General features: G+C 36.1%; 2 protein-coding genes across 2 annotated transcripts; one reads left to right on the forward strand and one right to left on the reverse strand.

The window, feature by feature from the left end:
* Positions 1 to 1,546: 1,546 nt before the first annotated feature.
* LOC120623237 (general transcription factor IIF subunit 1) lies at positions 1,547 to 18,355 on the reverse strand. Its single transcript, XM_039889155.1, has 13 exons — positions 18,144 to 18,355; positions 16,581 to 16,759; positions 16,154 to 16,288; positions 13,902 to 14,003; positions 13,186 to 13,254; positions 10,561 to 10,682; positions 10,222 to 10,344; positions 8,240 to 8,348; positions 7,215 to 7,280; positions 5,923 to 6,068; positions 4,157 to 4,252; positions 3,231 to 3,375; positions 1,547 to 1,802 (listed from the first exon to the last, which is right to left on the reverse strand). The coding sequence occupies exons 1-13, from the start codon at positions 18,162 to 18,164 to the stop codon at positions 1,595 to 1,597; spliced, it is 1,521 nt and encodes a 506-aa protein (XP_039745089.1). The 5' UTR covers positions 18,165 to 18,355; the 3' UTR covers positions 1,547 to 1,594.
* A 275-nt stretch (positions 18,356 to 18,630) lies between these two features.
* Positions 18,631 to 26,182, forward strand: LOC120623369 (kelch domain-containing protein 4). Its single transcript, XM_039889352.1, has 9 exons — positions 18,631 to 18,822; positions 19,417 to 19,590; positions 20,107 to 20,228; positions 21,080 to 21,188; positions 21,362 to 21,589; positions 21,912 to 22,112; positions 23,707 to 23,914; positions 24,876 to 25,091; positions 25,429 to 26,182. The coding sequence occupies exons 1-9, from the start codon at positions 18,712 to 18,714 to the stop codon at positions 25,566 to 25,568; spliced, it is 1,509 nt and encodes a 502-aa protein (XP_039745286.1). The 5' UTR covers positions 18,631 to 18,711; the 3' UTR covers positions 25,569 to 26,182.
* Positions 26,183 to 27,547: the final 1,365 nt, after the last annotated feature.

The following is a 27,547-nucleotide window of genomic DNA, read 5'->3' on the forward strand; positions in this document are numbered from 1 at the left end:
AGACTGTTTGTTTGTTTGTCATTCCTTCACGTCCTTAATAACCAATCAATCAACTTGCAATTTGGGCATAGAGTTAGATGTAAGGACGGAAATAGGTTACTTTTTTTTATCTTAGTACAACAAACGGATTCCGAGTGATTTTCAAGTGAACGCGGATGACTTTATTGTATATATAATACTTTATTTATTTATTTGATTTTTTTTGTTTTTTTTACTTATTTTCTTGATTGCTTTGTTAGGACGCGAAACAAGGAATCTCAATAAGTTAAAAGTTTATATCAAACGTAAGCTTATAGAAAAATCCTATTATAATATCAAGCATAACATGAATGATGAAAAAGCTTGGGTATGAAAATATTAATTCGACCATGAGATATTTATAACAAAAAAAAATCTGGCTTAGTTTGTTGTGGGCTCTTAGACTGCGGCGCGTTTGGAACCTTTAAGTTTAGTTTAGCTTTAGTTTTAAGTTAACGAATCTAGTTATCACCATCACCAATCATTAGTGGTAACATGTTATATATATGAACGCCTGTGATAGGGTCTACAACAATTTGTGAGTTTGAATTTTTTGGATAAACAAACACTTTCGCATTTATAATATTGGTAAGGACAAGGTGATAACCCATTGGGTAGCTCGACTTCACTTTCGCGGGGCAGAGTTCGAATCCCAGCACACACCTCCAACTTTTTCAAGTTGTGTGCGTTTTAAGTAATTAAAATAAGTACCACTTGCTTCAAAGGTGAAGGAAAACATCGTGAGGAAACCTGCATGCCCGAGACTACATAATTTTCTCAAAGGTGTGTGAGTCAACCAAACGCATTAGGCCAGCGTGGTGGACTACGGCATTAACCCCTTCCCATTGTGGTAGGAGACCCGTGCTCTTTAGTGGGAATTGAGTCGATTGAATATATAAACAAAAAAAAATATATAAAAAATAGATAAGAATATAAGCTTTTGCAAATTTGTACCGTTAGATAATATTCTCGAGGTCTAAATCTAAATCAAGGAATAATAAAAGGCTTTTTTATTTTTGGGTTGATAAAATGATGATGATACAAAAAACCTTCTGTATCCTTAGCATACCGACGTCAGCACTTTAAGAAGCTCCATTGTATATTTTTAGCATTGTGCTGGCCTACCCACATTCAATGACAGCAAGAAAACTGTTGCGATTGGTTGGGATTGGTATCGAGAAGAGACAACAATAATTCCTCTCTCGACGACAGTCCTCGCTACTGCTGTATGTAGTACCCAGTAGTATATTCGCCCAGAGAATCATCTCTTTTTTTTATTTTATTTATCAAATAAAAATGGTTAGTAAAAAAGCACCGAAAAACCGCAGAGGTTTGTCCTCGGTGCCTGTCTGCAACGATTACCTTAGGTGTTAATTAGAAGAATAAAACCAGCTGTGGGAAAAACATATTGCTACATTGTAGAACGATAGGAACTAAGACAGCCTGTAAATTTAAATTTTTAATAAATCAGGATTTAAAAAAAAATCTTAGCATAGTAACACAGTAACACAGGCAAATGAAAGTCAAATAACGTTAATAAAATGCTGTTTAATGTTTATGTACACTGCGAGCGCTATCACGTGGGCTTGATGCTGAGGTACATCTTGCCGTTGATGTTCTGCTTGACCGGGTTGATCCGCTTGAGGATCTGGGTCATGGTCTCCACCAGGCGCTCCGAGCTGACGCCCGTGCGCTTGGACTTGAACTTGGTGAGAAGTTCCGTCGTGGTCATGGGCTTCCGCGCCAGGTACCGGCGCACCGCCTCCTCGGTCACGCCGCACTCGCTGGAACATAAAGTCCAGCTTAAGACTATGCTTTATCTCATTTAGGATGATAATTTTGGCGGCTGCACGAACTTTTAAATATATTTATCTACTAGCTGTTGCCCGCGACTTCGTCTGTTTTTGATGTGGCATTAATTTAGTAGTGGTTATAAAAAAAAAATTAAAGTACAGTTTCAGTATCGCTAAGCCTTGAATGAGGGGTTTGCTGCTGTCCGCTGAGGAGTTCTGTCCTCTATCTCCAACCACAGTTTGGACAAAATTAAATACATATTATAACCTCGATAGTACAAATCGTCGTACGTCGTACGTCGTGGTATAAATCGTCAAACACTCTCTCATCCCCTCTCCCAAAGGATCCGAGCTTAATGAAGTATCCTATATTACTTGTAACACTTCCAAGAATATGTGTACAAAGTTTCATGTGGATCGGTCAAGTAGTTTTTGCGTGAAGGCGTAACAAACAAACTTACATTCACATTTATAATATTAGTAGGGATAGGGATACATATAAAAATGTTATGTTGGTTTGTGTACGCTTCAGAAACTCAAAAAGAACTGCGCAGATCGAGCTGAAATTTTAGCATGATATATAATCCGCATAAGGATTGTTTTTATCTATTTTTTTAATCAGTCACATATTATCCGCGACCGCGAAACTACAGTTTTTTTTAACGATCAGCTGGTATATTCTTTGTTTTGTTTTGTTTCACATTTCTCAATTATTCCAAAAAAATGTGCAACAGCGAAGCGTGGCAGGGTACTACTATATACTACGACATGCCTCACAAGATAGAAAAATGAATGTTAAAATGTAAAATGTAAATTATTGATGTTGGAAAAGAGCAACTGCTGAGTTTCTTGCCGGCTTCTTCTCGGTAGAATCTGCCTTCCGAACCGGTGGTAGAGTCACTACAAACGGACAGACTTGACGTTTCAAAAGTGCTAATATTGGGCCTACTTGAAATAAATGAATTTTGAATTTTGACATACACACTGCCAAAAGTAAGCGTTGCATGTGTTATGGGTACAAAGATGATTGATAAATATTTTTATGAAAAATATAGATAAACACTTATAATAAACATATAAACACCCAGACACTGACAAACATTCATGTTCATCACACAAACATTTTCCAGTTGTGGGAATCGAACCCACGGCCTTGGACTCAGAAAGCAGGGTCGCAGCCCCCTGCGCCAATCGGCCGTCATTAAGTCACGTGAAGCGATGATAGCGCAGTTGTTTTGAGCTCGACTTCACTTTCGGGGTGACGAGTACGAATCCCAGCACGCAAATCTAACTTTTCTAAGTTATGTGCGTTTTAAGTAAATAAAAATATCACTTGCTTCGACGGTGAAGGAAAAGTTACAAGTTATAGTGTACGGACTGTATTTAAACAAGTACGCGTAAGTATACTACACTACCTACCTATAAGACGGGTCAAGCTTTGTTCGCTTGGAGGGGGGTTGGTTGGCGTTGGCGGCGTTGGCCGCAGCCACGGCGGCCATCGCTGCTGAAGGCGTGGGAGTCCCCGCCCGGGAGGTGTTCGCGCTACCTGTCCCGCTCGCACCTCCTGAACACAACATTTGCCAAAGTGAGAAAACACGTTTTGTTAACGAAAATACATGTTTGGGACACAGCCAATTATAAATTCAGCCAGCAGATTTTTACATAGTAGCTTTGGGCCCTTCTAAAAAAGTGCAGTGTAATTTTGTTTTTAATTACATGATGTAAAAAAAAGAGCTACATTTTTATACTTTGCAAACTATTTTCAGATAATTAAGATATGTTATCTGTAAGTCAGTGCCTGATTAAGCAAGCGCGTGGCCCGTAGCAAATTCTTTAAAAGAGCCCTTGATCTGCTATGGGTTCTTGAGTATAAAGTGGTAAGAATACAATTCAATACTCAATACGTACAAACGTGTCTAAAATACAATACGTATTTGCTATAGGTTACAATTTTGTGGTTAAGTAATAGTGTAGTAAATTACTATAGCCGATGCTGAGTGCTTGTACGTGTCTGTCAGTCAGTCAGTCAGTCAGTCAGTCAGTCAGTCAGTCAGTCAGAGATGAGTGATATTAATTATGCGGGGCCCCCTTTCGTGCGGGGTCCGTAGCAATTGTTACTCTTACTACGTATTTAATCATATATTAACAATAATCAAATAATGTTAGAAGCAGGCGGAATGCGGAATTCCATGATATATTATGAAAAATAAACTTAATTTGTCTCTAGTTTGTTTTAAGTTTGTGATTCAATTGTTAAGCGCTAATATAGGTTAAGATGTATTACTGTATGCAACATGCTATGGTCCACGTCCGAAATAAAGATTTTTATATATAGGCTTCCTCACCGGCATTTTTGTCAGTTCCGTTCTTAGTTTTCTTTGGTTTCTTGTTACTACTCTCGGGATCGGTGTCCGAATCTGAGCTGAATTCACTACTCGTCTCTGGAAATAAAATTATAAATTAGTACTTTTGTCATATACAGCAATGTAGGTATCTATGTGAATACGAAGCGTGAGCGAAGTGAGCATCAAAACTAACATGGGCTATTTATTATACTAGAAAACAAAGAATTAGTGACAAACAGAACCCTCATTCAGCATTTATTGCACGCAGTGCCTTGCGCACATCTCACTTCACACCCACGGAGTGTTGCTAGCTCACAAACTGTTCCCATTTTATGGTAACCGTTTATAATATTAGATGTGTTACAGTTACTTAATTAAACTTTTGATAACTATAAATTCATATTTGTCAGATATTTTATTAAATTGATTAGGATTTTTACAAATACGGTAATAGTTATTATTTAGTTAATAAATATTTTTCAAGAATTTTGCAATCGTGGGTAGGCGGAAAACGGCAAGTGTCAAAGGAAACACGTAATCCAGGGGGATAACACAGTGTATTAGTACTTGCTTATCTCTGTTAACGGTCCGTTTAAGGGGGGTCCGCCTGCCGCAACGTACACTATTAAACAGTTACAATTATTGTTAATCTAATCAGTGTCACTAATTTTCCTGAACAAAAAAAACTGTCAGAGGTAGCAACCAATAAATGCTGATAGGTCCGTTAAAACGTACACGGTCACATTGGGTTACATGAAGCATAACATAAATTTACTCCATATTATAAAGTTTGAGTTGAATACAACGATAGCGCGAGACAAAGAACGAGTGGCGCCATCTAGTTTAAACTAAGAAACTAAGGACTGTACGAACTAAGTCCGTTACAATTTATATTTGATTAACAACCAATGTTTATGAAATTGAGTATTTGATATAAATACGACTGCATTATCGATACACTTCAGTCCTACATGGATTCGAACGATGCAAAGATACCTCCCGGTGTCTTAGTCGTTTATCAGATGTTAAATCATTTCTGTCAACTGCAAAATTAATGAAGTGACCAACCGCCTGTCCGAGAAACACTCCTACAGTGGACTAGTTTTCGATGCTTCAATTATAGTCGTGTACACGGCTTCTGAATGTTCTTAATTCTGTCTTAGAAAATAAATAAAGCAAGAAAATTATCTTTTTCTCAAACACAACGCAAATTTTAGCTTTTTTTTTTTTTTTTTAATGAAATTTAAAAAAGAAACGATCTTTTAATCCGAAACGTGGCTTAAACTTATCAAAGTTTTTATTTAAATTTCAAAATATCTTTAGTATTCGTATTTGACAAAATGTCCACAACTAGGCACTGATGGATTTACGTTTATTATTAGTATTATTACTATTTTGTATTAATGTGAATTATTACTAATTACAATTTAGTATGTATTTACATTATTAATAAATAATGCCGCTGCACCGATTTTGACAAAATTTGGCACGGAGATAGCTGGGCGTCCTGGAGCGTTAAGCACATAGGATAATTTTTATCTTTGGATAAGTTAGTTAACTAGCTTCTTACGCTTAGGTTGCCTGTAACAGATAACTTTAAGTGATAAGGCCGTCTTTGCATCCTAACATTATGTACTTTTGTCTTTGTTTTTCTTTGTATTGTTTTTTTGTGTTTTGTTGCAATATAGTTATTCTATCTTTCTCACGTCATTTAAAAAAAAAGCTAAACAATCGCAAAGTCATGGGCACTAGGATCAAACAAGTACCTTTCTTAGTTTCATCGGGTTTCTTCTTCTTCTTGGTAAGTTTGCTGGCGCGTTCTTCTCCCTCTTTAGTGGGTTCGTCTTCTTGCTCAGACTCTTGCTTCTGTTCTTGATCTTCGTCGCTGTCCTCGTCCGATGTCAGAAGTTTCCTAAACGGAAATGATTGTAAACAAGTTATGCATCCAACGACCTAAGCGATAAGGTTGATTTTGCATCTTACTTCTTCAACTTTCTGCTTTGCCTGCTAATGTTCTTATCTTTTGGTGTTGTACAAATAAAGAGTATAAATAAATAAAAACATGAGTTAAACAAGTGAAACATCCAGCGAATTAAGCGATAAGGCCGCCTACTGTATCCTACCTCTTTAAGTTTCTGCTTTGCCTGTTATCGTTCTTAACTTTTGGTGCTGAACAAATAAATTCTATAAATAAATAAATACATCAGTTAAACAATAGACGCATACAACAATCTAAGCGGTTAGGCCGCCTTTTGTATCCTACTTTTTAAAGTTTCTGCTTTGCCTGTTAATGTTCGTAACTTTTGGTGCTAAACAAATAAATTCTATAAATAAATAAATACATCAGTTAAACAATAGACGCATACAACAATCAAAGCGATTAGGCCGCCTTTTGTATCCTACTTTCTAAAGTTTCTGCTTTGCCTGTTAATGTTATTAACTTTTTGTGTTGTATGAATAAAGAGTATAAAAAAATAAATACATGAGTTCAACAAGTGAAACATTCAACGACCCAAGCGATAAGCCCGCCTTTTGTACCCTACTTCTTTAAGTTTCTGCCTTGCCTGTTAATGTCCTTATCTTTTGGTGGTGTACAAATATAGACTATAAATAAATTAATAAAAACATCAGTTAAACAATAGACGCATACAACAATTTAAGCGATAAGGCCGCATTTTGTATCCTATTTCTTTAAGTTTCTGTTTTGCCTGTTAATGTACTTAACTTTTTGTGTTGTATGAATAAAGTGCATTAATAAATACATCAGTTAAAAGATAACTTCGTTCGCCAACTTAAACCTAAAGCTACGAGGTTTCCCACCAAGCCCTGGTCTAAGAAGAGCCCACAACAATCTGAGCCGGGTAACAAATCGTAAAGGGTAAAGGTATTTTAAAAATAAGTCCTACCTACGGCTTAACAGGTACACCTATTTTGGCGAAATTACACATAGATATAGTAAAAATCCTTTTTATCCCGGAAAATCAAACGGCTCCAGCGTGATTTAAAAAAAAAAAAAACAAAGTCGCGCAATACAGTGAATATAAAACTACACACTAACCTCAATGCATCTTCTTCTGCAACCCCCTTTAGTTCCTTGTTTGTTTTGGTCTCGTGATCTGATTCACTGTGAAAAGAACGTCGATTATACACTTGACTTTAACGTCATATAAAAATGATAATGAGAAGAATAAAAAAATGTTAACGGTTCATAAGAAATGTTTCGCAATTCGAGTAGTAGCAGTTGATGAGCTCGTTCGGGGAACTACTACCGGCATGCTTATTTCTGCCGCAAAGCAGCATAGCCGTGTTCCAGTCTGAAGAGCGTGGTTGCCGGTGTAATTACAGGCAAATGCGGCTTAACACAAACAGAATTAAGAACACACAGAACCCTCATTCAGCCATTATTACATGCAGAGGATTGTGCCCAGAACGAGTCTCACTTCACACCCGGGGAATGTTGCTAGCCAACAAACTTTTTCCATTTTCCTGATTTTATGGTATACGTTTACAACATTAGTAACGTAAAATAATAACTGTCAACTGCTAAATGAAAGTGGCTAGCCGCCTATTCAAGAAACACTACTAAAGTGGAATGGTTTTTGATGCCACAATTTTAGTCGTGCACACGGATTCTGTATCTTCTTAATTCAATCAACTAAAAATTATTCTGTGATGAACATGAATATTTTTTCAGTGTCAGCAGAGCTAGTAGATATAATTTTTGTCTCCTGCCCGTGCTAGCCGTGCTGACACTGAAAAAAAATTCATGTTCATCACAGAATATTTTTTTATTATCTAGGGGTATCTGTATTTTATAAGCATTTAAGTATATTATTCATAAAATTATTCATCAGCCATCTTAGTACCCATAACACAAGCTACGCTTACTTTGGGGCTAGATGGCGATGTGTGTATTGTCACAGTATATTTATTATTTATTTATTTTAGCCTGGAAAACAAATCCTCCCCAATTATTGTGAAAATACGTAGTAAAGGTCGAAAAAGAACGCGGCCAACGGCTTTCGGATTTAATTTTAAACTCGAAAGTAAGCTACGTGTAGTTTAGTTTTCTCTTAAAGTTACCTGTCCGACGAATCCGATATGTAATCTCTCTCTCGACCCTCCTCGTCTCCGTCGTCACTCTCCTCGAATGCTTCGTCTTCTACTTTCTTCTTCTTCTTGTTCTTTAAAGCTAGAAACTTATATGCATTTACAAAAAGTTACTTTTAGCAATTTTTTATAGTAGTTCAGAATCTTTAATTGAGGTTAATATAATCGTTAAATCTATTGCTATTTGTTTTTACTTTTGTATTTCCTTACCATTTTTTTGTGCTCATCCTAACCCTATACTGTAACTTTTCTCTTGTATCTGTGATAGCTTGCCTGGTAAAGATCGCTTGTTAGCGATAAGGCCGCCTTTTGTACCTGCCTAATATTTGTAATTTTATTCTTCTTAAAGTGAAACTATGAAATATTCACATTTCATAGTTATAAAGTTTTTAATGTCAATCCTACTACAAATATAAGGGTGGGCGCAAAATTTATAGTGAAATGTATATTATGGATGAATTTGCTTGGTTTCATATTCGGGTTGAATCGGAAAATTAGGAAACACCCAAAGGAAATGGCGAAAAACCAATAATATGTTTTGTAAAGTATATGCGACCGGATTACTTTTAAAATATGGCGATATTTACGTCATAAGTTCACAGCTTCCTTCTATTTTGTGATATATCAAAAAGACGAGTTTTCATTGAGCTACGCCGCGTGCACAACATATTCGCATAAAAACACTGCATACTGTCGAATATATTTGAAATGTTTCTACTGGAGAAATATATTTCCATTTTATATCATCTGTATCTTTTAGCTGGTCGAAATAAAAGCTTGTGATTGCCACATTGCGGCCATTGTTATTGGCTTAATTGAAAATACTTTAGTTGGTGCGCACTTTAGGGAATATTGTAAGCCAATCAGGTAGCTTTCAGCGATCATTGCATTGTCGTTGTCATTCAACAACAAAAGAATTTACTCTTATTTACTCAATTTAACACATTCACAGGTATTAGGTAGGTATTTCTCTCAAGTATATATATTGGCGTTCACTTACGCGTAACTTCGGTAAGCGTGGAAGAAAATAATTTATATTATAAATTAATAAAGCTTTCATGCATACAAGATAGAGCAAAGTTTATTATCATCAATGTTTTAGCGACCATAGCGAGCGTGCAGATTGGACTTCACGCGCCTCGGAGAACATTATGGAGAACCCTGGGGCATGCAGGTTTCTTCGCTTCGTTTTCCTTCGCAGTTAAAGCAAGGGATATTCAATTGTTTAAACTTAAAACACACATAGCTCCGAAAAATGACAGGTGTATGCCGAAGATCGTACTGGGTTCTCCCAAGATGAAGGCCGAAGTTTTAACTGTTATCAAATTCGATTTTTTGAAACGAGCAACTGCTCAGTTCCGTTCAGACTAAGATACGGTGGTAGAGTCAGACATACTCTAGTTTCAAAAGCACCTGTATGTAACATGAAGTTAAATTTTTAGTTGGCATGTTGCGACAAAGTCAAAGAGGATACAAACACTATGTTACTAATGCATTAACAAAGACAATACTCATTACAAATTGTTCAACGAATCTAGCGCCACTAGAATTGTTTTATTTTCAACACTAACAAAATATAAGATTTTTTCTTTCCGTTTAGATTTGAAATGCAAACATCCTAATGCTATCTCGCTCGTGTACGAAACAACCAATAGCCGATGAAGATGTTTCGCGCGTAAAACTTGAGCGCTACGATTGGCTAAAATGTTTTCGGGAGATTTCAATTGAAATGAAATGAATATGTTTATGAGAATGTTATTAATACAATCATCATCAGTATGATCACTGCTTTGTTGAAGCCGCTCTCATAGGATAGCGGGCTTTAAAACCCACCATGCCGCTCCAATATTGGTGCTTAAAATGTTCTCCGAAGCGCGTCCATTTCCTAACTCCGGAAAGTTTCAGAATGTTTTGATGCATAATAATACATGAATTTCATATAACCAGAAGCCTACCTTTTTTATTCTTCTTCTTCTTGGCCGCGGCCTCTTCGTCTTCCTTCTCTTTCTCGCCGCCTTCCGAATCCGAAGAATCGTCGTCAGAGTCTATCCACTCATCCATTTCTGATATCTTCAGATCTATGAGAAAATTTAACTATAATAAGACGGAACGTAAAGTTCGTTAGGATTCAGCTTAGAAGCTTGAACGCAGAAGATTTTTCTAAAATTATGAGATGGGGGGTCTCCTCCCACAGTAAGATGGAGGGTCTCCTTCCACAGTGAGATGGGGGGTCTCCTCGCACAATGAAATGGGCCGTAGTCTTGTGGACTAGATACTTGTAGGTAGATACTAACCTTTCTTTGCTTTGGAGTTCTTAGTCTTTTTCTCGTCCGGGTCTTCGCCGTCTTCAGCGGCGTTGTCCCCGCACATGCGCTTGCGCAACATGAGAGAGAAGTAGTTTATCACTTTGTTTCGCCTGCAAACAAAATATATACATTAGAAAGATTGCACTGCAAACATTTTTTTTAATTATTTTATTCCTCTAAAATTAAGCCTTTGACTGCAATCTGACCTGGTGATGTGATGATGCAGTCTAAGATGGTAGCGGGCTAACCTGTTAGGGAGCATGGTAGTCATATCCCTAATCGGTTTCTACGCGACATCGCACCGGAACACTAAATCGCTTAGCGGCACGTCTTTGTCGGTAGGGTGGTAACTAGCCACGGCCAACCAGACCAGAGTAATATTCAGAAATCATAAATTTCCCAAAATGCCTCTGCCAGGAATGGAACCCGCGGCCTCCTACTTAAATTCAGAGCGCTTACCGTTGCGCCAGGGAGGTCGTCAAAAATTTATTTATTTATACTCTTTGTTTGTATACCACTCAGAAAAACGAGACAAAAAAAAGAAAAAACACATGAAGAATGAAGCAGGATACAAAAGGCGGCCTTATCGCTAAGTAGCGATCTCTGCCAGGCAACCTTAGGATTAGGAAAACTAAAAAGAAAACAAATAGGTGGGGTACCCTATTTAGTACATACATACAAATATCTACATACTAATACATAAACCATACTACACAAATAAAAAAAATACTATTGATAAATATAAAAAATAAATTTACTAATACATATCTTAATATACCATAAATACTTAAATATGAGTTTGAGTAGATAAATAAATAATAATACTGAGCGAGATAATGAGCCTTAACAGCATTTTTAAATATGCCCAATGACTTCGACTGTCTTGTGTTCAATGGGAAAAATGAATGAAAAAATGAGAAGGGAATGATTGCAGTGGCGTACACAGGGTATTTGACCAGGGTATGCATAATGCAGGTGCTTGGCATAAAATGAAAAAATTCCCCTCCAATACGAAATACATAAAATTATTTCGGTATGCAATGCTTTTGTGCATGTATGAAGTGCACGCCACTGAATGATGGAAGTATGCCTAGGAATCTCCTTAGAATAGACATTACTTATATAAACGGCATTGAAAACCTACTGGTACCAAGGCTTTCGTAAGCTATCGCCTACTTGTAGTCTTGGTACAGGATCCGCTTGCTCACAATTGATGAGTCTCTTTCGAGTATTAAACTCTAGGATCAAAGTAAAATGGACCTAATTTCACACAATTTAGAGTAGCAAATCCCGTAATTCTTATTATTTTTTTGAACGCTGACAAAGCCCTAGCCTCTAGCTAAAGAGTATGTTGAAATAGTTATGTACTCATTTAAATTTCAGTGAATAAATGATTTTATTATATAAGCAGTGATAGCTCAGTGGTTAGGACTTCGACTTCACCTTCGTGGGGTCAAGTTTGTAACTTTTCTGAGTTCTGTGCAGCAATTAAAATATCACTTGCTTCAACGGTGAAGGAAAACATCGTGAGGAAAACTGCATGCCTGAGAGTTCTCCATAATGTCATCAAAGGTGTCTCTTCTTGGAGATGTCTGTTAAAAAGTACAAAGTTTGTATTAAACGTAAGCTTATAGAAAAGTCCTATTATAGTATAAAGGACTACGTAAACGATAAAAAAGCTTGGGTGTAAATTATTGCTCTAACCAGGTTGCTCTTCTAATAATTTAAAATGACATTGTGAGATGGTGATAACAAAAAAAAAAAAAAAACACTCGGCTAAGTTTGTTGTGGGCTTCTTCTTAGACCGGGACGCGTTTGGAACCCTCGTAGCTTTAGTTTTAAGTTTTAGCTTTGTGTGTGGAGTCCACCAATCCGAACTGGGCCAGCGTGGTGGACTACGGCCTTAAACTTCGGCCAGAGATGGGTTGATATGACGATGGTGATGATGATTACATATAACAAATAAACGTTTCAGTAACACTTAGGTGATAAGGATAACTATTGGTGAACGGTTGGTGTATGCAAAGTAATGAGTTAATACGATGATACTGGTATTATATACAGGATAATTTTTTTTTCAGTGCGGTTATTTTAATATTTCACACATGAACAAAATTTATGTTATATTTTTTTTTTTTTATGTTTTACTTAACGATACAGAAAAAACGGTTACAGACGATTAGTCCTCGGAAAAGATAATTATGGGCACCCTTCACACAGCTGTCAACTTGCGATCAACGTTCTCGCACTCGGTCCTATCGTCGCAGCGGTAATTCCATAAAATAAAGCATAATAATAACTTAAACAATTAAAATTTAAAAACCTATCACGCATGCCTTTTTTTTTTTTAATCCACTACAAGTTAGCCCGTGACTGCAATCTCACCTGGTGGTAAGTGATGATGCAGTCTAAGATAGTAGTGGGCTTTTATTTGTTTAGGTAGATACTTATTACGAGTCGCCATGATTTACTTATTTTATGCTTGGACATGGTAAAAAAAAAATATTTGAAAATTTTTGTGGAAATATGTTATATATTATATTACATAAAAAAATCCGCAGTGGTTTCAAAATTATCCTGTATATACAATATAGTGGGTTATTAGTCTGTAACCTTCCAAACTCTTGTTCCGCCTCTTCTGCCGATAACGCCTTATAACGTTGTATAGGTTGAAAGTTGTACCTGAAAAAAAAATTAAGAAAATAATTCAACCGTATTCGATCATTTACCCTGATAACGGAATAATTTCGGTTTCGTTTTATAAATTGAGAAACCGTTTCTATTTAGATTTCGCGCAATGAAAAGATATTAACCGGTTTATCGAACTTAGAATTCAGATCTTTTATCAAGGAAGGAGCAAGACGTTACCTAGAAAATACCTTAATTTTTTTTGTTGACGGGGGGATATCATTTTAAAAGATACCCGATTCTTAGTCCTAGAAAATACCTAGTTAATTAAAGAAAAATATTTTTTGATTTAGATTTTTAGATATTTTTCATTCTGTGGCAGTGTTTACAGTTTATTAGTTGGTTTTTAGAGTTTTGAAAAAAAAATTTTTTCTAAAGCCAATCGGCTTGGGAATTTCGAATCGTTGAATGAATCGGCATTCTGATTCCAAGGCTGGAAAATGAAAAAGGTTTGTGTGATGAACACGAATGTTTTCCAATGTCTGGATGTTCACTGTATACTATAAGTATTTGTGCATAATATTCATAAAAATATTCATCAGTCATCGTAGTACCCATAACACAAGCTACGCTTACTTTGGAGCTAGATGACAATGTGTGTATTGTCTTAGATTTTTTTTTATTATTAACTATGTCATTACCATTCTTGCAAGGGGTACGCATCGATTGCGCCATCGGCTGCATGCGTGAACACGTAATACGCTGCGTTCTCAGAAACACCGCCTTCCCGGATTCCTTTGAACCTAAAAACAGAAAAAGTTTTGTAATATCACCTAAACTCTTTGCTGGACCAAAGACTCGATACGTCATTACGCCATTAGCGAAGATTTTTACAGGATAAAATTACTATGCTTATACAAGGGCGGATCCAGCTTTGGCGCCAGGAGGGGGTCACATAGTCGTGGTCAAGTCGAGAACTTATAATTTAATCTTGATGACAATAGATAGAAGTAAAAAGTAGGTATTTTATTAATGTACCTAATAATAATAATAATAATAATAATCTTTATTGAAAGGTATAAACCCAGTTATAAGAATATAAAAAGATAAATTAAATAACAAAATAATAATAATAAGTAACAGTATTGCAATATAAAAATATTGCAAACTCACGTCCGTCATAATAATAATCATTAATTACATAGTTTGTCATATTTTATGGGTTTTCTTATACCTAACCTTTACAAAAATCACTACAGTTTATTTTCTATTTGCCTCACGGTGCACCGAAAGCCAGTGCTTGAAAATCGAGCAGTCCAGACCCTCTGCCAACGTGCTTAGGATTTCATTATCGGAGGCTCGCAAACGACTCCAAAATGTTGCTATTCTCGATCTTATGATCGCAAAGAAATCCGGTACTCTGGACCTAGCGAACATGTCCGACGCGCTGCAGTACCTTGGCAACTTCATCAAGATACGATAAGCATTATTGTATTGCACCCTGATATTGTTGACAGCGCGTCTGGTGGACTTTACCCAAAGTTGACATGTATAGAAACATAAACAGTATGCTCTAAACAATGTCACCTTAACTTGGTCACTGCATTTCGCAAAGCGACGTGCGAGCATATTACATCTAACAGCCAGAGCACGTCGTTCCCTCTCTACATCTTCATCATCGACAAGGCCTTCAGTCACAATATGTCCAAGGTATCTGAACCGCTCAACTCTCTCGAGCAAATCTCCATCAAGGAAAACCCCCGGAATAGTCCCCGGACCTCTGCCAGATCGGAACACCATCGTAACTGTCTTCTTAACCTAAGTATCTATCACCATCGTAACCTAAGTACTGTACTTAAAACTTTTTATTCTTTACTGTACACTTGAAAAACTTAACCTAAATAACTTGTACATATACACGTACATAATGCCATCTTCTCTTGAAGACATCCAGAGAAGAATTATCACCCACGGAATGAGGCAGCCTATTTATATTTCATAACCGTGGTGAATGATTTGCCATAACAGCTAGAGGTATGTCGAGGTGTATGACGCATAACTCCGCAAGAGTGAAGAGGTGAGGTAACTTAGTATAAACGGTATATACTCGTAGCATAAAATATTAACAAAACAACAACATAATTTTCAAGTAGGTTTAGTATCCTCGTATAAGTTCAATTGCCAAACAATAAGAAATAAAATAATTTAGAGAAATAACAAAAACAACATTTAAGTTAAAACACACGCACTGGAAGAATGAAATAGTGATTATTTTCCATTTCTTGTAATTAGTAAATTTGCAGCAATAAGTTTTAAGAATACTTATAAAGGTACAGTTATAAACACATTAAAGGTAGAAAGAGATTTAAGTTTTTTAACTTAGAACTATGTTGTGATATGTTGAAGTTTAGTCGTTCCGATTCCGATTGAGGTTAGGTTAGCTAGAGGTTACATAGTCGAGAGAATTCAAATTTTCGTTGCGTTCATTCCCAAACGTTTGCCACCATACGTTATTATATTAAATTTAATTAAGTATTGAAAGTTTGTAGTTACATAAAATCTATATGGTGACGAAATATATAAATAAAATCATTATGTTCAATTAGTGGTCCACCTAAGTCCTGGAACCAGCTCAGGGGGGGTAATGACCCCCATGACCCGCCCCCCCTGGATCCGCCGTTGTGCTTATATAATACTGTTATTGTTGCTCTTCTAAAAAAACACCCGGCTAAGTTTTTTGTGGGCTTCTTCTTAGACCAGGACGCGTTTGGAACCCACATAGCTTTAGTTTTAAGTTTACGAATATGGTTCCACCATCATCTCACTACCGTGTAATTCTCATGTACTGTTCGCATCAAACATGATAGTTTTGAATACCTACTTGAATAAAGATATTTTTGATTTTGAATTTTGACTTTGAGTAATAACAAAAAAAAATCGAAAACATACTAACTTCTTGCCCGTCTTTCCACCAACTTTGAGGATCCAGGGTTGATCTTCCGGCTTGTACTTTCGGGAGATGATGCCAAACTTTTTTCGTCGCGCCTCTTCGCGCATGTCTCGGCCATACTCTGATCCTGCACCAAATCTATAACAAACATATAAATACATAAATAAATAAATACACATCGCAATCTGGCCCCAAAGTAAGTGTAGCTTGTTACTAAGATGACTGATGAATATTATTATGAATAATATACATAAATAATTATAATATACATATAAACACCCTGCATATTTTATTCTCCTTCCCCGTGTCTCAAGAGCACATGTGTTGATTCTCAGAGTTATTTTTGCACCATGTCAAAGTGCAAGTAAAATAAAATATGTAATTTAAAATACAAGCATTTGAATAAACTTAGCTCTAGATTATCACTTACTTGGGCATATCTTCCTCAATTCCTTTAAACTCTCTTATATTGTTCTCCCTTTCCATCTTCACATGAGTCCATTTTGCAAAGTCTACATTAAGTGTGGCATTAAATCTCATCACATGATATTTCTTTTTTACATTCTTGGGCACTCTGATTTTGAACTCTTGTACAGTTGATGTTGAGCCCTAAAAGTAAGACAATAATAAATATTTTTAAGCATCCTATGACTGCCACACCTTGTACAGCTAGCATAGGTACGAGACAAAAATAATATCTCCAATTATAAGCATAAATATATATTTTAGTATACAATTATATGTTTATACCAGTATTTTTGTAGTTATTATGCTAATATACCTAGTATGTATGCTCATGTAAGTTTAGTTTATTTTATTTTTAACATACTTAATGCACCATCCACTTTCCACCTTTTTTAGCGGCTTTACATACTCAGATTGCCTTTGATAGATCACTTTTAGTAATAAGGCTGCCTTTGCACACTAAGTACTATTTCGGTTTTCCTTGTGTTTTTCCTACTGTGTTTTGTTGCAATAAAGTTTTTCTATTCTAATCTATTGACAAGTCGTAAGATTGATGTGTCCACTTGCCAAAGCTTGGCAACATGGAATAGAAGAAGTTTATCATGTTCACCAATGCACTGTTGATTCAGTGTCCCTTGTGTTTTTCCTACTGTGTTTTGTTGCAATAAAATTTTCTTTTCTATTCTATTGACAACGATAAAATTGATGTGTCCACTTGCCAAAGCTTCACCAATGGGCAGAGAGTTGATAAAGCTGTGGGAGAAGATAAAATGTTGTCTTTTCCCAGGAAGAAAAATGTCCCCTGGTCGTAATAGTTGTGCTGTTTATACTATACATAAGCATAGTCATCTAAAGTTCACGTTGCTGTAGACAAAACTAATCACATGCCTAATAAGACTATTTTTATCCCTTACAACACAAAACATTATTTATGCAGTAAATTTTCAAGCTCAAGTTAAATTTCTGTATTTAGTTTATGAACTGTAGATCAATAATATACTTTATGCTGCATACAAAATATAGCAGTACATTATGGAAACCTCTAACGGATTAAGCATTAAATGTAAAGCATTAATTAACATATTATGCAACACCTTTCTTACTTTTTCGGATGATAAGCACAAGCACATTGGCTTTTTAACTAACGAAAATAGACTTTAAGCTGTCTAAGAATCATAGTGAATGTAAACGTTTGTGTTCAATCAACCCACTTCTGACATTCCTCTAAGGCCCTACCAAAAGAAAAGTAACCCTTTATATGTATCAATAGGTAGAGCTGAACTCAACATCAATCAGATAACTATTAGGTAATCGGGTGCTTATGATATGGGCTAGGGTAAAGTGTTAAGGTACAGTACAAATTCAGACTTCCAAAGGTTTCCTACCGTCTAAGGTCAGTCGCTTAAAATTACCAAATTTAACACAATTAGGCCCCACACTACTTTATAAAATTAACGAACTTTTCATTTATAACAACTATCACACTGGTATATTATTCAAATACGTGTAAATAGAATTCTGTACATACCGAAGTGGCTGGGGTCGTCATTTTGAAACTGCTGGTGTTTATTTGTAATTAAACAAAATTATATATACTTCTCGAAAATTTAACTGCCCATTGTGTTCATTGTAAGAGGAAATTTGGGTTATTTTATTTTAAGTTATCAGAAACACACTATAACCCGACCTCTTACTTGGCAAATTAAGTTTTGATGATTGCTAACTAGTAACTGCTGTCAGCTGTGGCCTTTGTCGTTTACATAAAGTGTTACAAAGCTATTGGAAAAAACCAGGACTAAGCAATATTTAATAATTTAATACAAATTATAAAATTGAAACAACATTAATAATAAGATCAGATTGTAAGTTATATCTATTTTATATTTTTGTTAGAATATTATTGCAAAAAGTAATCAACAAATTATTGTATTAGCAAAAAATCATAGACAAAGCACAGAAATAATCTGTGCGAGTGCACAGCTGTAACTATGACAATGACGTTTGGTTTCCTTTTGTCTATGTACGGTTGTTGTTATTTTGCACTGAATTTTTGAAATCAAATTATAACACAAAAATTATTTCTGTTGTGATAAAAGATGGGTAAAAAGAAAAATAAGAACAAGTTAAGCGGAGCAGTTAAAACTGCTGCTAAAACCGATAAGAAGCTAGCAAATAAATTAAAAAAGGAGTTGGCGAATCTGGGTGAGGTTAGTTCGTGTGGTATTCATTTTTATTAAAATCCGATTAAAGCAATTTATGATTTCAAGAAAAACTATATTGCCTGAACTGCCTTCTTATTGTTGTTCTTGATGTTAGCTGGGCTTACGATGACAAGATTTACCATTGTTTTATCCCCAGTTTGCATTGCCAATAAGGCATATCTCGTCCATCTCACGCGGCAAATTCGAGAATTGAATAGAATATATAGATTAGTAAGTCTTTGGTATTAAATTTTACACACAACATAAATATAAGCCATTAAAATACTATTATATTATATTAATAACATTAATTTAAACTATAGATATTGATATCAACAAAACGTTTAGTTCACACATCTGTATTCATAATTTTCGGCTGTACCAAGGCTCTTGTGGTAAATTTCATTAGTAACTTTTGTAGCATATTGTTAGTTAATACAAAAACCGTTCATTCATTAATTTGTTATTTTTCATTCGTTAATTTGTTATTTTTCATTCATTAATTTGTCAAGAGCTTTATGTCCAGAAATATGTGTGTTAAGAACATTCTTAGTATTTATTTATTATTCTTTATAACATGTCGACTATAATTAATTGCAGGAAGATATTGCAAAAGTTATAGCAGAAATAGAGAGAGAGGAAGCAAAACGTGCTGCAGCTTCAGAGAAAACATTAACTGGTCCGCCATCTTCAAGAGCCTATGCTACACTAACTCCTCATCCCACTAGCAATGAACTAATTATGTTTGGTGGGGAGTTCCATAATGGACAAAGAGTAAGTAGAGCATTTCTTCACAAATTCAAAACATTATTTTGGGTTTGCTTTTATAAAATTGCAGTTTAAGAACAGAATGTTATTGTATTTTGTAAATGTTTGCAAAGTTGATTATTAATACATCCATTTTAAAAACCAAGAAGAATTTTTTTTTTTATTTTTAAAAAAAGCATATGAGCTTCTCTTAAAGGTAAAAGACTTGGAGATTTCAATATCTATCCAATAATATAATGGTTGAGGATTATCATTAACCTTGTTTAGTTTTATGTCTTCTTCTTAAACGTTTTAACTTTATAAGTCTGCACCCCAATCTTTTGTTTTATTTGTCCCACAAAATAAAACAAGTCTTTTCACTCAGTTTTATGTATATTTGCCAACTTTTAAGCCAACCCTTTATTTTTATTTTATTGTTTGTATACATGATGTTAAATGGTAGTGTTGTGTACACTGTTATTAACACATACATCAGCTCATGATATTGTATGTGATAATTTTTTTCTATTGTTTTGTGAACAGACAGAAGTATACAATGAGCTGTTGTTTTACAACCCTGCGAATGGTAGTTGGAGGCAAGTGAAGGCCCCGGGAGCTCCACCCCCAAGAAGTGCCCACCAAGCTATTGCTACATCTGCTAATAAGTAAGCAAATTTTTTCCAACCTATCTATATTATGCTATGAATGCTATGTTGCCTATTTATGGTATTTTTACAGGATATAATCCATGTGTGTTAGGAACTTGTTAAGCTAGTTCCTTGTTTTGTCATCGGTTCACAGAACGGTTCAATTAAGCAAAAAGCTTTGAGGCCTTATTTGGTGGACATCAAATCAACTCGCACAAAATGTTTTTAGCCACACATGTGAAACTAATGTGTAGAATGCCCTTCTGCCATCTGTATCGCCTGCTATAGACTTTAAGAGTTATAGGTTTTTCCCAGTAAAGAGTGGTAAAACCTAGACGTTTCTATTGCTTTCCATCAGTCATGACAATTACCACAAATATGGAGCCTTGGATAAATGCTATGAATCTATGAAACTAATCAACAAATCACTTATTGCATCTCATTTTGTCCAAGCATATTAAATTTCAACCATTTCATTTTGTGCGAATGAATGACCAGCAAGTGTGCTAATGAAGCAACATCTACTATCTACTATTTACAAGAATAACATTTTATCAAGCTAACATTGTATCATTAATTAAATTAAATATACTTCTTCTAACAGTGAAAGAATGATTAAAGTCGGTTACGTTATTTTTATCTTTATCTTTAACAGTGGCGTGCACAGGGTTTTTGACCAGGGTATGCATAAAGCAGGTACACAGCATAAAATGTGAAAATTCCCCTCTAATAAGAGTTATATAAAATAATTTGGGTATGCAGTGCTTTTGTGCATGTATTAAGTGCACGCCACTGATCTATAACAAATAAACAAAGAAACAGATCTTTCTTTTTTATATTAGTATGGATAATAATAATTTATTTTACAGAGGTGAGCTATGGATATTTGGGGGAGAATTCACAAGCCCCACAGAAACTCAGTTCTACCATTACAAGGATCTATGGTGTTTTTCACTGACTGAAAAGAAATGGGAAAAGGTATTGTAATAGTACATTATGCAACACGTTTGGTACGTTGTATTTTACATTCGAAGCGTTTTTAAGCGCGCGAGTTTTGTAATCTGTTGAACAGTCCTTTTGCTTTACTGGGCTTTTATTTGTTTCTTTTTATTAAAATTTTAAAGCCTGCAAAATTGTGGTAATTTTCTCAGGTAGTAGCCCCAAATGGCCCATCCCCTAGATCGGGTCATCGAATGGTGCTACTTGGTCGTAAGCTCTTCACATTCGGAGGTTACTGTGACGACGGTCGCGAGTGCCGGTACTTTGATGACCTGTACACTTTCTGTCTGGACACCCGGCAGTGGGAGAAGTTGACACCCAGCGGGAGAGGACCCTGTGCGAGATCTGCATGTGTTATGCTGCCCATTGGAAATGATTCGGTAACGTTTTTCCTCATATATTACTAATTTCTTTCCTACTAGTGTTTGTTTCATTACTTTTTAGGGTAAATCATAAAATGAAAGCAAGGGCATTAGAACAAAGAAAAAGATAGGTATTTTTAATTTATATGTTATACCGAGGCACAGGTATCCACCCACCATGAGAAAATGTTAAGGCCACCACGCTGGTCCAGTGAAGATCGGTGGAATCGACACACCGGCTGGTTTCCTCACGATGTTTTCTTTCACCTTTGAAGCAAGTGATGTTTTAATTGCTTAAAAGTAATGGGTCCTTAATGGGTTTATATGATGATATTTGCAGTTGGTCATCGACGGTGGGTTCTCGCGCGTGCGCGAAGGTCGCGCGGAGCGCACGCAGAACCACATGGATATGTTCAAGCTGAGTTGCAAGGGCCAAGCGTGGTCGTGGCGCGCTCTCACGGGCGCCAAGACCAGCCTGGCGGGCCGAGCCGCCGCCGTCAATGCACCCAGCAATAGAGGCTACGTGTTCGGCGGCATCTGTGTGAGTACGCCGCGCATGTTGATGAACTGTTTGTTAAACTGCCCCGTGATGTTAAAAAATATCTTTTTAGTCAAATAATAAAGGTTTTCGTGATCTAAATTATAAAAAACACAACGCGAAAACGCTCGCTTACTGTCATTGCCGCACTTGTGCGTGACGTAAGTAAGTTCTTGTTTCATAGCTGAAGATTTTATTTGAATAAAGATATATTTGACTTTGATTGACTTTGGCGTTGAGCAACTGATAGTTTGAAATCACAAAATACTTAATATACGCAAATACTTTATATAACAAGTGCACAGATATTCTAAGTTCAAGCGGTATAAAATATGTTTATATAGATGTGACGTCATTCGTCTTTTCACCTGTAATTTCGGATCGCTATATTTTCAGTTTTATTTATTGAAAATAAATACTAATCTCACTTAGGATATTTAAAAAAAAAGTATTTTTGCCATTATTTGTTACTGTAATCATGCTTATTAGCTAGGAAATCTAAGTAACCACATCCTTACTTATATTATAAACTAGAGGACCCGTACAACTTTGTGTGCACCAAAACTTAGTACCTAATTGCAGCACCTACCGGGTCCAGTTTTATTTCTACTGTATTATGAGAGGCCGGGCGGACCGCGACATTTTTCTTGCTTTTACCATTTCTATACCCATCGTAACTTCTAAACGATAGGTCCTATTGATAGGAATTTACAGTTACATAATCTTAATAATTAAAAAACTATTTATTTTGATAAGGATTTATATCATGATAGGTGGGAATCTTTCAGTGTTTTGATTGATATAAAAAAAAGCGGTTATTGTGACTTAACTATAACAGTTATATATAGCCGCCCGGACTTTTTTTGTAGGTAATGTTGATAACTTTAAATATAAAGTACATATATATATTTTTTATAAATTTAAAATGGATATAAAAAATTTCGGAACCATTGACAGAATTGAATCTGCGACTCTCTGGCAATCGCGGCCTGAGTGCTTTAATCAGCTCCGGCTCTCCTACCGTCTATGCTGAAATTAGTAAATGCCTTTTACATCAGTCTAGCAATATAATATAGCAACTGTATGTATGTATGTAAAGGTATGAAATCCTTGAGCGGATATTCATACGTTTACATACATACATACATACATACATACATACATACATACATACATACATACATACATACATACATACAGTTCTTCGCGCCGTTCCGTTCCATTCTGTTCTGTTCCGTTCTGTTATGTTCAGTTCTGTTCAGTTCTGTTCTGTCCCGTCCCGTCACGTCCCGTCCCATCCCGTCACGTCCCGTCCCGTTTCGTTCCTTTCCGTTCTGTTCTGTTCTGTTCTGTTATTATTTACTCAATATTTTATTTTGTCCTAATAGTAGCCTGTATTGTGCGGACCATGAATGACTCCTTATTTTGTTTACCAAAGGACGACTTCCTTTCATGATCTAAATATTTATATATTAAAGGTACCAAAATAAAAGAAGATATATACATTGTGGTAGGGTGGGTATAATGAATAAATATATGAATATGTTTATATATATTTGTTCGTATAAATAAACAAAAAACGTCGGATTTTATTCAGGATTTCATAGAAAACGAAGAAGAGTTGACAGGAGTAATGAGCGACGATCTTTCGATGCTGGATCTTGAGAAGTGCCGCTGGCACGCAGTCACACTGCGCTCGGAGCAGACCGCACCATCCGCACAAACTTCTGCAGCAACCGCCGAAGCGACCGCAACAGAGAACTCTGATGCGAAGGAAATCGAACCGTCCGAAGAAGCCGTCACTGGTAACAACTTTAAATCTATAACTTCATACTTGCCTCAATAACATAAATAAATAAATAAGGAAAATACACACATCGCCATCTAGCCCCATTTTAAGAGTGGCCTGTGTTATGGGTATTAAGATGACTGATGAATATTAGAATGAAAATACATAAATACCTATAATATACATATATATATACACCCAGACCATAACAAACTACACAAATAAATTGTTTTTTAGTGTGTTTGCCGGGTGTTATGAAACACAGACACTTTTCAGTTGTGGTAATCGAACTTACGGCCTTGGAATTGACCCAGAAAGCAGGGTCGCTGCCGAAGTCGGCCGTCGAATAAAAATTCAGAAGTCAGTACAAAGTAAAATGTTTTAAATTCCAAAATTCAAAAGTCATTTATTTCAAACGCTCATATAGACTTCGCCACAGGTTCGATTGTTCGAAGTGAAATAGAGACAAATAAGATTCTAAGATACCTTATTTACATTATCTGTCAATAATATGTGTTTTATACATATTCTAAAGTTTCATAATTAAGTTATAAGTTTGCTGTCAATTTTAATGTATTCGTTAGTTTTATTAGCGGCTACTTAATTGGTGTATGTGTTATTTTCTTTGTACTAATTTTAAGTATTAAGTATATACTGTTTGGGCCTTAATAAATAAAATAAATTAAAATAAAATCTGCAGAGAGATTTTCCAACGCGGGAGATATTATAGTGTAAGAGTGGTTGCGCAAACAGATGCACTATATATTCCGTCACTCGGTTAGTCCGGTCGGACGGCAGATCCGACATGCCCGGAAAGAGATCAGGCGCAGGTCCGACAGCTTAACTTGCTCTCCGAAGTACGGGCCTGACTCAAATGATATAAAAAAATTTGAAACCCGAAAAACCCAAAAATATTCACTGGCCCGACCCGGGGACCCATGATCTACAGTTGTATATTTGTAATCTTGCTTTCGTAGTGGTAACGGATGAAGTATTCACCATGAAGCTGGGAGGTGCACCTGTACACACAGAGTCGGACACAGTTGTGACTGTAGGGCAACGACAAGAGAAGAACGGTCCTAGCGCGCGGATGTCGGCCATGTTGGCCGTTCAACGGTCTGTCCTCTACGTGTACGGCGGCGTGCTCGAAAAAGACGAGAAACAGTTCTATCTGGGAGACATGTACAGCCTGGGTGAGTTTTGTGTCTTAATACTCATTCGCATGTGCATCCTTGAAGCGGTTATAGCCCCTTCGGTAGGACTTCGAATTCACTTTCGAGGGGGTTGAGTTCGACCCCTCTAACTTTTCTAAGTTATGTGCGTTTTTAGAAATTAAAATGTCACTTGCTTCGACGGTGAAGGAAAACATCGTGAGAAAACCTGCATGCCTGAGAGTTCTCCATAATGTTCTCCAAGATGTGTGGAGTCCACCAATCCGCACCGGGCCAACGTGGTGGACTACGACCCTAACCCCTTCTTCTATGATGTAATCTTATTTTAATTTAAAAAAAATCTATTATTATCTTTCAGATTTGCACAAATTGAATGAATGGCAGACACTTATCGAACAACAGCCGTTGCCCGATTGGCTCGGCTCCGACATCGAGGAGTATTCCACTTCAGGATCAGAGAGCGAGACGGACGATAGCGAGGACTCTGGAGAGGAATAGAGACGGATATAAGTGTAACAGTAATTTTTACAGCCGGAGAGCTGGTGGGAAAATTTCGGGAAATGCTTGAAAAGTGTTGGGATGCTGTAAATTTAGTTTCCCGTGCCGTGATTATTTAATACTATTAATTTATTCGCAGTTTAGTAGTAAAGCTTTTTGTGACAGAGTTCGAAGTACTTATTTCTTTTGCAATGCTGTGTTTCGATCTGAAGGTCGTAGGTGCCGGTTTTTAAATTTGGAATTATAGACACATGAGGCTTAACACCTACGCCTCGGATTGGTGCAGGACGTGACACAGGGCGGCACGTTGCAGGACGTGTTTCTGGCCGGCCCTGCGAATGTTTGGTTTCCACTTAACATCAGGTGGCACAAAATTATGACTCTTAAAAAGGTTTTATATCGCTAGTGTAGTGGTGACTTTTAATTTGCGAGCAATGGTTCTGTTAAATATGTCAGTATTAAACATTCGCAAATAAAACAATCCGATTATTAGTTCATGAGACGAATTTACTGCGTTGTGTCCAAGCAAGGCGAAAGTTTCAAACCTGGGCGTTAGTAAAGGACAAGAAGAGTCTGAAAGATTATTAATCTACAAGTTTTAAATACTTGTTTAAAAACATTATAGTACGACTCGACGCTAAACGAAGACTGCAGTGATATTTTTATTGCACAGTAAAAATACTTGGATAATAAATACTTGGATAAGGCTCTAAATAAGAATACAACAATAAGCTTTGAGTAGTAGTGTGGTTCTTCTCCATAACGTTACCTTATAAAAAAAATCCCCCTTTTCCCCACCAGATCTTGGACTATTATTTCTTCTAAGAATAATCTTTTTTTTTAACATTAATTAAGTATATTTTTATCATTGAATGTGATATAACGAATGTTAATAAAGTGTAAATAAAAGGACGATTCCATATGAAAAAGTTTTATTTAATTAGAAATAATGCATCCCTGCTCTGTTTTTCTGTTTATAGGCGATGGTTTTGCAATGACAATTAGCTGGGTCATCTGATCGTTCCGTCAATTATTAGTAAGGAAAAAAAACAGCTCTGTTGTTCCTTTCGGGCTTCAGCAGCGGGGATTTTTGAATGACTATAAGGCAGGGTTTGTTTGAAATAGAATCTCATAACTATGGTTTTATTTATTGTTTGAATTTTCAATTTTTTACTTTTTATGTCGTGGGGAAGATTTGAGTTATATTAAAAATAAAATAAAAAAAGTTAAAAATCTATTGCGATTTTATTTCATATAAACAGTTATTTATAATATAAATATGGTTGTGCGTTTCAAAAATGAAAAGTTTAAGTATGGCATGTAAGATAGTTCGCTTAGGTATATTTCTCGACAGATAACTTGAACACAACTTTACGTAGACATAAGACTAAATCGGGATCAGAGATGCGTGCGACCAATGACAAGACTTGCACATACCGTCGCGTCTGTGATTGGTCGCAAACAAATTCATACGCCACGCGTACTCGGAAGTTGCAGTCTCAGATAAAGGGTCAAAATCGTAAAAATCTGCCGCATTGGTGCCAGTTCTGTTGTACATAAATCTCTAAACCCTACCAAATAGACAGGATTATAATATTATTTTCCCTTTCTACGAGAAACATGAGGATACCAAAACGTTAACAACTGTCAATTTTGTTAGTATTGAGATTTGTGTACAAAAGAATTAGCGCTATTGACACTGTTCAAGTTATTTGGCTGTAACAATAAAGAATGGACTACGCAACAAGTAGCGATGTGCAGGAAAGCCAGCCCTAAACGGTCACTCCTTTTTTGTCAGTCTATCCGTAACCCGGATTGTTTATTGGGTTATGAGCCGTTGGGTTTTGTGTTAAGGTTGCATTTCATTTACGCACTTCTAGGTAAAGACGTTACTTAGCATTAATCTAGTAAGTCATTTAGTAAATTGCCAGGCACTGAGCATTTTAATGTTCCATTGTTCCATTGTTGGGTAAAAATCC

The sequence above is a fragment of the Pararge aegeria genome, chromosome 4 (genome assembly GCF_905163445.1).
Source record: "Pararge aegeria chromosome 4, ilParAegt1.1, whole genome shotgun sequence".
In the NCBI taxonomy this organism is placed as follows: domain Eukaryota; kingdom Metazoa; phylum Arthropoda; class Insecta; order Lepidoptera; family Nymphalidae; genus Pararge; species Pararge aegeria.

What these genes read in the sequence shown, in the direction of transcription:
- LOC120623237 (XM_039889155.1), bottom strand. Translation starts at nt 18,164, where the DNA reads ATGACGACCCCAGCCACTTCG. An exon ending in GGTGGAAAGACGGGCAAGAA is followed by an intron (nt 14,004 to 16,153) that starts GTTAGTATGTTT and finishes TTCTGTTTTTAG; the next exon opens with GTTCAAAGGAATCCGGGAAG. An exon ending in GAACTCCAAAGCAAAGAAAG is followed by an intron (nt 10,345 to 10,560) that starts GTTAGTATCTAC and finishes ATTTTCTCATAG; the next exon opens with ATCTGAAGATATCAGAAATG.
- LOC120623369 (XM_039889352.1), top strand. Translation starts at nt 18,712, where the DNA reads ATGGGTAAAAAGAAAAATAAGAACAAGTTAAGCGGAGCAGTTAAAACT. An exon ending in AGTTCCATAATGGACAAAGA is followed by an intron (nt 19,591 to 20,106) that starts GTAAGTAGAGCA and finishes TTTTGTGAACAG; the next exon opens with ACAGAAGTATACAATGAGCT. An exon ending in GGGAGACATGTACAGCCTGG is followed by an intron (nt 25,092 to 25,428) that starts GTGAGTTTTGTG and finishes ATTATCTTTCAG; the next exon opens with ATTTGCACAAATTGAATGAA.